Consider the following 7806-nt stretch of genomic DNA (forward strand, 5'->3'; position numbering starts at 1 on the left):
ACACATATATCTACCCACAACTTGGTCGCAAATGAGTCCCACTTTGCAACCATGTTTGGAACTTTTGCCATCTATGAATTTGCATACAAACTGATAAGGAAATGGAAATAACAAATTGCACATATATCTTCCTGTGTAATTGAATTTTGGAGTCATGCTCCTATCCAGCAATATCCTTTTCTCCATCTAATATGTGCATTCTATTTTCAACAATTAACATATATAATGACCTAGCAATTAAAATTGGGAGTACATGGTACATGTGCACAACAGCTAATTAAATTGTTCATACAGACATCCATCGATCTACAGCAGGTAATTGATTTTTTTTTTCATACACAGAAGCCATTTTTCATCACCAAAAAGATGGAAGGCATGTAGCTGATTGAAACCAAAACCAAGAACAAAATTACATATGTAACACAACTAGTATACCCTAGATCCATCCAAATAAGAACATCTAGTTTCAATTTTACATACACACATATATCCATTTTTATCACATAAGGGGGAAAGGGGATGGCGGCTCACCTCTACTTCCTGGCGTCTAACACGCAGCGCGTGCACTCGGGCGGTCGAGGAGGCATCCAGGCGGGTCGACGGCTTCTGGAGTCCGGTGTCTACCAGTGAACGGGCCGGCATCCAACGGTCGAGGGGTGTCAAGGCAGGCCGAGCGCCGAGGAAGGAGGGGGCCGAGTGGTGAGGAAGGAGGGGCATCGAGGCGGGCCAAGCGCCAAGGAAGGAGGGAGCCAAGCGGTGAGGAATAAGGCACCAGTAAGCCACCGTTCCGGGGGAGCCGCCGCTGCTAACCCTAATCGTCTTCTCCCTTGTTTGTGCTCGGACGGTGGGGCTTATAGCTGACAAAGCTCATCCCCATGCCTTGTCTGGGGCACCTAATCCCAGCCTTGATCCAAACAGGCCCTTTTAAGATACTACGCGTTGGGGATGTCCTTAATCCGAGCCAGATATTTTGCAAAACCAAAAACAAAAAATAAAGAAGTAAAATCTCCAGAATTGCCCAGGAGTGACAAGACACGTTGATTGTTGATTCATGTCCCTTAACAGCAGAATTAGCAAGTGAGAGGGCTCACTAAATCTGTCATCAGTTCTACAACAATAGTAAACCATTTTGCAGGTAGTTCAACAGCACAATATAAACTGCTACCATCTATATATATGGCCGGCACAGAGACCTGGTCTTACGAGACCCAGAATCATCAGAGCTTTACATCAGCTGTTCAGGCATGTCAAGCCTGGATCCAAATGAGAGAACACCGAGGCCTTGGCACCATAAGTTCACATACTAAGCATAATCAACAAAAGGAACCAAGTGCAATCCTTCTGACATCTTCGGCACCAAAGCATGGCATATCTTTGCAGCTTGCATTTCCAAGCCTCTGCAACAAGCAGGCAATCAAGTCAGAACACTGGTTCACTACATCGTTCATTAACAACATGCTCATTGCGAGGTTTCTGAAGTCCAAACCACCTGGGTAGCAGCTCTATGATCATACACAAAGAAATCCTAATTACCTAAAAATAGAAAAGACTGGGTGATCCTAATTGTCCTAAAATCTTTGCAATTACTGGATCCAATACTAGTATGCAACCTCTTTTCTAAAGGTCTCCAGATGGTGAAAGACCTTATGCATCATCTAGAAGCCAAACACAAACTTATAAGTTCAAGTGGTATCTTGCATTTCATCAGGTTCAGCAGTGAACGGAGAAATAACTAACATGGATCAGAAAAGAGAAAATAGTTTGATGGATAAGCAGAAGAATGAAAAACCTCATGAACTGGCAGCTACTTGATATCATCATGCTGCATGAAAAATGACTAAGATGCTTTTAATTGCCAAATTTAAGAAGGGATTACGACACCTCGACATTCCCAAATAAAACTTATTGTAAAAGAAAACAAGGTAATAATGGAGAGGACAACAAAATCAACTATAATCATAGCCAAGAGTAGATATGCAATACCTGTTTTATCACACAGGCTTACTAAAACAATAACATCCAAACCAAATGCAAGGTACCACAAGTGAATAATTAAAAAATTGCGGTATGAAATGTGCTCCATTAGACCATTATGTGTTAGGTATCATGGTGCCGCAACAAAACAAAACAAAATCAGTGAGATGCTTTTAACTGCCAAATTAAAAAAATGAATATGAAATCTCAAAATTCCCAGACAAAACTCACTATGGAAGAAAAAATGTCATCACAGAAATTTCATGAGTAAATTGCACCTTAGCTCCTGAAACTTGTGCAACAATGCTACTTAGCTTCCTAAACTAGCATTCTACTTTCTCGGCTTCCTAAACTTGCATCCGTTTGCACAGCTGCTCCTTGTGGCTGTCAGCTGATGGAAGTTGCTATGTTAGCATACAGTCAGCTAGTGTGCCATGGCATGGCACGCCATGTCAGCACTACTGTATGTTCCTTTTTCCTTTCCTTTCCTATTTGTTTTTGTATAACACCCCCCCCCCCCCCTCTTTGCATCCCATGATGCTGCTGCATCCTTCTGCCCCACCCAGGTTCTGGGCCAATCAAAATAAAGTAGCAGCAGTAGGTGCAGGTCGTGTAGAGCTGTCTCTTGTCATCACTTCTAGTGATCAGCCAGAGCAACTACTCCCTCGCCACTGGCCCATGTTCCTCACACGAATCTGGATGGTGCGGAATAGAGGTGGCTAGAGATCAGAATTTGCAAACATTTCCAAGTTTAGGGATCCCAGAACGTAAAATCCAAGTGTAAGGATATATTTTATAGGGAAATTTGCTGGTGGCCAGAGGATCCTGCATTCCCGTTAGCGAGAATACGATTAATCCAACAAGTTGCAATGTTTCAAAAATCCATAAAAACTTGTGTATGTAGTACACATAAAGTTAAGTAAACCTGCAAAAGTTCAACATCAAATTCATCTTTGATATCGAGATTTCAAAAAACACAAAGGTATTGTTAGAACATGATGAATAATGCTGGACTGACTGCTTCTATTTTGTTTCTTGACATCTGGGATGAATTTGAAATTGAACTTTGCAGGTTTACATAACTGTGTGTTCTACATAGATGATTTTTTTACGAATTTTTTTAAACATTGCAACAATGCTGAATTTGTTAATGGGGACACCGGAACCCCTGGATACGAAATCCATACTCCATTTTATATAGTGCAAGCTGCAATGTACTCAATAAAGCACAATGGAATCAACTGCAAGTTTTAGAGAGCCCAGAAAGTAAAATGCAAAGTATAGGGATATATGTAGTGTCATTTGTTGATGAAGCACTGTGAACTCAATCAACTAAGCATAATCAGGGAGCACACATGCGATATTTGGTTTACCATATAAGCTTACTAAACAATAAAATCCAGACCAAATACAAGCTAGCACAAGCTAAAAGCAAACTTCTGAAGAGTTGATTGCGACATGCAATGAATTTCATAACACGTGACACTATATCCTTCCCACTTGGTACAAAAAAGAATTTGAATGCATTTTCAGTTGCTAGCTCGTTAGGTTCACTACCATTTTCCTGGTGCTGTCTCAACATATTCAAGTTCGTTAACTTAAATCATTCGAGCGTATCCTCCTAGCAGTATCTCTTTTGCCCACCATACAGTACAGCCATTCTTAGATAATGCGCCTACTACTCTATCTACTGCATTTCGGTGTTATACAATAGTTTCATTCATGGTGTATCATAGTCAGGATAGTACAACGTGGATAAGAATCTCAAATGGGCATCAGAATGGAAATAACTTGATATTACTCACTAATTCAACATGATTACATTATAGAATCAAGGCAGCTACTTAATGAAGGACCAATATCATTGTTTTCCCCTTTGCATCACCTAGAAAATTTTAGACCAAGATCAACTAGACCAGCAACCAAGTTTAGTTCCACAAGCGCACTAAAGAACAAAAGAGCTCTGTTGATTTATGATGAGACGGATAGCGAATCGACTTGAGATGACTAGATCAAGCTGATCAGCACCTTGGCGACCTCCTCCTGGATGTCCCTCCTCCGAAAATGCAGGTTGGCCTCGGCCATGATCTTGGTGTCCAGTGTGCCGGCCTTGTCGTCGGCGACTGTGAGGAAGGGCCCCTTGAATGCGCCGGACGGCCCTGCCTCCAGTGCAACCAGCTCCTGCCACAGGAACCTGTACAACGCGCTCTTCTCCTCCAACTGCTTCTTCGCGCTCTTCCGAAACTGGCCGTGTGTTAGCAACCTCACTGGAGAGAAGCTAGATAAGGGAGAAGAAGGATCTGGGAGGAAGAAGAAGTAGTGTACCCCTTCCACTAGCCCAGGCCCAGCCACGTCCTGGAGGCGCCAGCCCATCTCCTAGCATTCCCCTCTCCTTGAAATACGGCTTGCCCCAAGCCGCTGCCGTCGCGCCGCCTAAATCGCATGGAACGTCTTACAGCTCCGCGATCATGCAGCTTCCATTGTGGCAGGAGACGCGAGAGGCCTGCTCGGTGGTGAGCCTCAGCCCATTCGACGGCGAACATCAGCTTCCAGCGCGCCAGCCCATTCAACGGCACGACGGTGCACTCCTTCGTTGTTCGCGTCCACGAGCCCGCTGCCCGCAACATCCAGTGACGCCGACAGCCCCAGGAACACGGTCGTGGACTGCAGGCCGGACAGCACCCACACATGGTCGAACAGCCCCATGCCGAGCTTCGCCGCAGCGCTGTCGCCGACGAGCCTCGTAGTGGTATGGGAGGCCGCGGGCTGGCTGGAGCTGGGTGCGGAGGACTGCGACGGGCTGCCCCGCGCCGCTGAGGATTACTCCTTCCAAGAGGTGGCTACCGACGCCATCAGCAGGACGCTCGGCAACATCTTCCTGCGCGACTCCGTGCTGCGCCAGTACCGTGGGTGGCACACCCCTGGAACGGGCTGGCTGGGCCACCCACGGTACAAAAGGGACCAACACATCAGACCAGAGGCATCGAACACACACCGGTCTTCTTCTTCTCCTGTCCATCTTCCTCCTCAAGCTGCTCCCCTCCTCTCTACTGATCTTCTACCTTATCTAGATCACCTTATCTAGATCTCTTCCCCCTACCTCCTTCCTCAGGAAGCTTGACGCCGGCCACATGTTCGATGAAAAGCCCAGCACCTGACACCGTGGCCATCGTCCGCTCCGGCAAGGGCAGGAGCAAGGGGCTCTCCCTTTCAGCTCGGGAGACTTGGGGAGCTCAGCCGCCGCTACTACCTTCTTTGGCTGGGACGATTCGGCGACCTCGGCTCCGGCGCCTTCCGCTTCGTCTGGGACGACTTGACGAGCTTGGCCGCTGGCATATTCCCCTTGGGCTTGGGCCCTGGCTTCTGCTGCGCCTCGTCGGACTCGGACTCAGAGTCGGAGTCTTCCCCCTCAGTCTTCGTCAGAGTCTTCCCTTCCTTGCGGCACCCCATTTCTTCAACAGCCTGTCGGACGATTCGACCGCATCGCCGCCCTCCTCATCTTCGGAGCCGTCGCTTTCTTGGTGCGCCGGCGGAGGGGTGGCGGGTTCTTGGTGGCGTGCTGCTCCACTTGTTCGTCGCCGGAGGCGGAATCTCCGGAGGAGGCGCCTTCCGACGAGGAGGAGGTGGAGGGGATCGACTTGTGCGGCGGCGGGTTGCTGCGGCTAGGTCCCATCGCCGCGGGGGCCGGGGAACAGAGCAACAGGCGGAGACGGTGGAGAGGTTTGGGGCTTAATTGGGAAATTGTTGCTTTTTTTTGGGGAAATGGTTGCTTAATTTGGTGTCAAAAATCTAAAAATAGACAACATATTAGACGGTATTTAAAAAAGATAACATGATATAGTATTTATAAATATAACATGTATATTCGGCATATCATCCATCGAATACGGGATTTCGGTACATCGTGTATCGAAAAATGATAAGCCCGGGTGTTTTCGGCACCTAATGCGATGAATATGGCATTATGTACCGTTTTTGGCACATGGGGTGCTGAAAACTCACTATATTCGGTATATAAAGTATCGAGTACAATACACAGTGCCGTATTCGGCATATTATGTGTTGAATGCAGCCGGGTCCTACCATGTTGTTGCCTCTACCACGTGCTATCTCTTGTCGCCACTGCCGTGTGCTGTTGGTGCGAGGACCCTACAATCAATCCGGTTGCATGCGAGGGCTATGTACCTACCATCTACAGCTACCTACACTCACATTAGATATAGGATGGAAAGTAAATCACAGCTTTGCTTGCACGCATGCATCTAATACGTGACCCATAGCAGCAGTATGCATGTCCCTCTCTCTAGCTCTCTCTCAGTCTGCAACTACTAGTATTAATGAGCTTGTACTTCCATTAGTCATTTTTCTTTGCATATCAATACTAAGTAGCTTTTAGCCCTGATTATACACGTCACATCAAACAAAAGCATATCTGAGTGGAGTTTATGTTGCTCAAAGACAATGCACTCTCGAGGGAGAGTTATTGCGATGTCAGGGTGGGTCTCAGGGAATCCTGTTGCGCGTCCATAGAAAGCGTCCGTCGATAGAGAGAGAAAGAGTCGTGTTGGCATTTCATGTTTCAAGCTCTGTCATGTGGTCACTTCGTGTGTAAAGCCTAAGTCAGGATAGAGATATTGTCATTTTATGTTTAAAGCTTTGTCGTATGGTCACTTTATGTCTAAAGCCTGAGTAAGGATATAGGTATGAACATATCTCATGGTTTGAGTCTAAACACATTAATGTTATCAATTGCCAACTTTCGACAAAATTGAAAATTATTTGCTAAACATTTAAAATACATAATTCACCATGTAGTCTCAAAGGCTGTGAGCAGCCTTAACACTTAGCCATATTTGAACATGCACAATTTAAGTGTAGTCGTCTTCTTAAAAATCATGTGTGTGGTAGATAGAGAAGGGCCATGCAACTATTTGAAGGTCATCCAGCAAATGATCCAAGCTGGGACGCGTTCGACAACCACTTAATAACACTTTCCGTCCGCAGACAACAAAATTGGCAAATGAACATGTACGAATCAATTATTGTTGCTAAGGCATGTGACCTTATCCCTGTTGCTAAAGCATCGAACGGTGTGGCAATATTCCCCATTGTATCATTGATCTCAAGATCAATAGTGCATAGCTGTTGAATACCTAGATCATCTCAAGATGGGGGTGAAAGTAGCGATGCAAATTAGCGAAAGAATGCCAGTTGTGCTAGTGAATGCTATCAAGGTAAGACGTTTGTCTTCTCTGAGCTGGTAATGGGAAGTTGTAAGGATGGGTACAAGCAAATCCATCATCATCTTCAGGGTCATCAGTGTCCTCCGGAGATGGAGGCCTTGGACGGAGGGGTCGTTGTGGTATGAAATCGTCGTCGTCGTCGTCATCATCTTGAGCTATCACGGCAGAAGCATGTCCTATTTCCTTGTTGGTTGTACGTCATCTCAATATGGTGCGTGAACGTCCTCTTGCAATGTTCCTTGCACCTTCTCATGTATTGTTGCTAGAACGTTGAGGTATTGGTGGTATAAAATCATCGTGCTAGTCATTTTTTGGTTGAATAGTAAAGGGCACCCATGTACCACTTAGGTTCGCTGATCTTCATTGTCTTCTACGCAAACCAGGCATTACACCTTCGCTGAAGAGCATATACATCAACAAGAAGTTTGGGATGTCTTTGTTGATGAACTCTGCGTCTTTCGGGAATGCCTAACAGAAAAGAGGAGCATTCGAATCAATTGAAAAAAGTTAAGTAGGGTGACAAAATAGAAAATGATGAACCTGAATGTGGGATGCATAATAGTCGGGCAACATCACTATCCTTCTTTGC

General features: G+C 45.7%; 1 protein-coding gene across 2 annotated transcripts; it reads right to left on the reverse strand.

The window, feature by feature from the left end:
* Nucleotides 1-1037: 1037 nt before the first annotated feature.
* On the reverse strand, nt 1038-5746 carry LOC133897763 (uncharacterized). Of its 2 annotated transcripts, XM_062338582.1 has the most exons (3): nt 4300-5744; nt 4003-4218; nt 1038-1397 (listed from the first exon to the last, which is right to left on the reverse strand). In XM_062338582.1, exons 1-3 carry the CDS (start codon nt 4345-4347, stop codon nt 1314-1316), a joined length of 348 nt encoding a protein of 115 aa, XP_062194566.1. In that variant the 5' UTR covers nt 4348-5744; the 3' UTR covers nt 1038-1313. The 2 variants fall into 2 exon arrangements, with proteins under 2 accessions (XP_062194566.1, XP_062194564.1); XM_062338580.1 differs by having other exon boundaries at nt 4003-5746.
* Between the last annotated feature and the right edge of the window lie 2060 nt (nt 5747-7806).

Source organism: Phragmites australis, chromosome 17 (assembly GCF_958298935.1).
Source record: "Phragmites australis chromosome 17, lpPhrAust1.1, whole genome shotgun sequence".
In the NCBI taxonomy this organism is placed as follows: Eukaryota; Viridiplantae; Streptophyta; class Magnoliopsida; order Poales; family Poaceae; genus Phragmites; species Phragmites australis.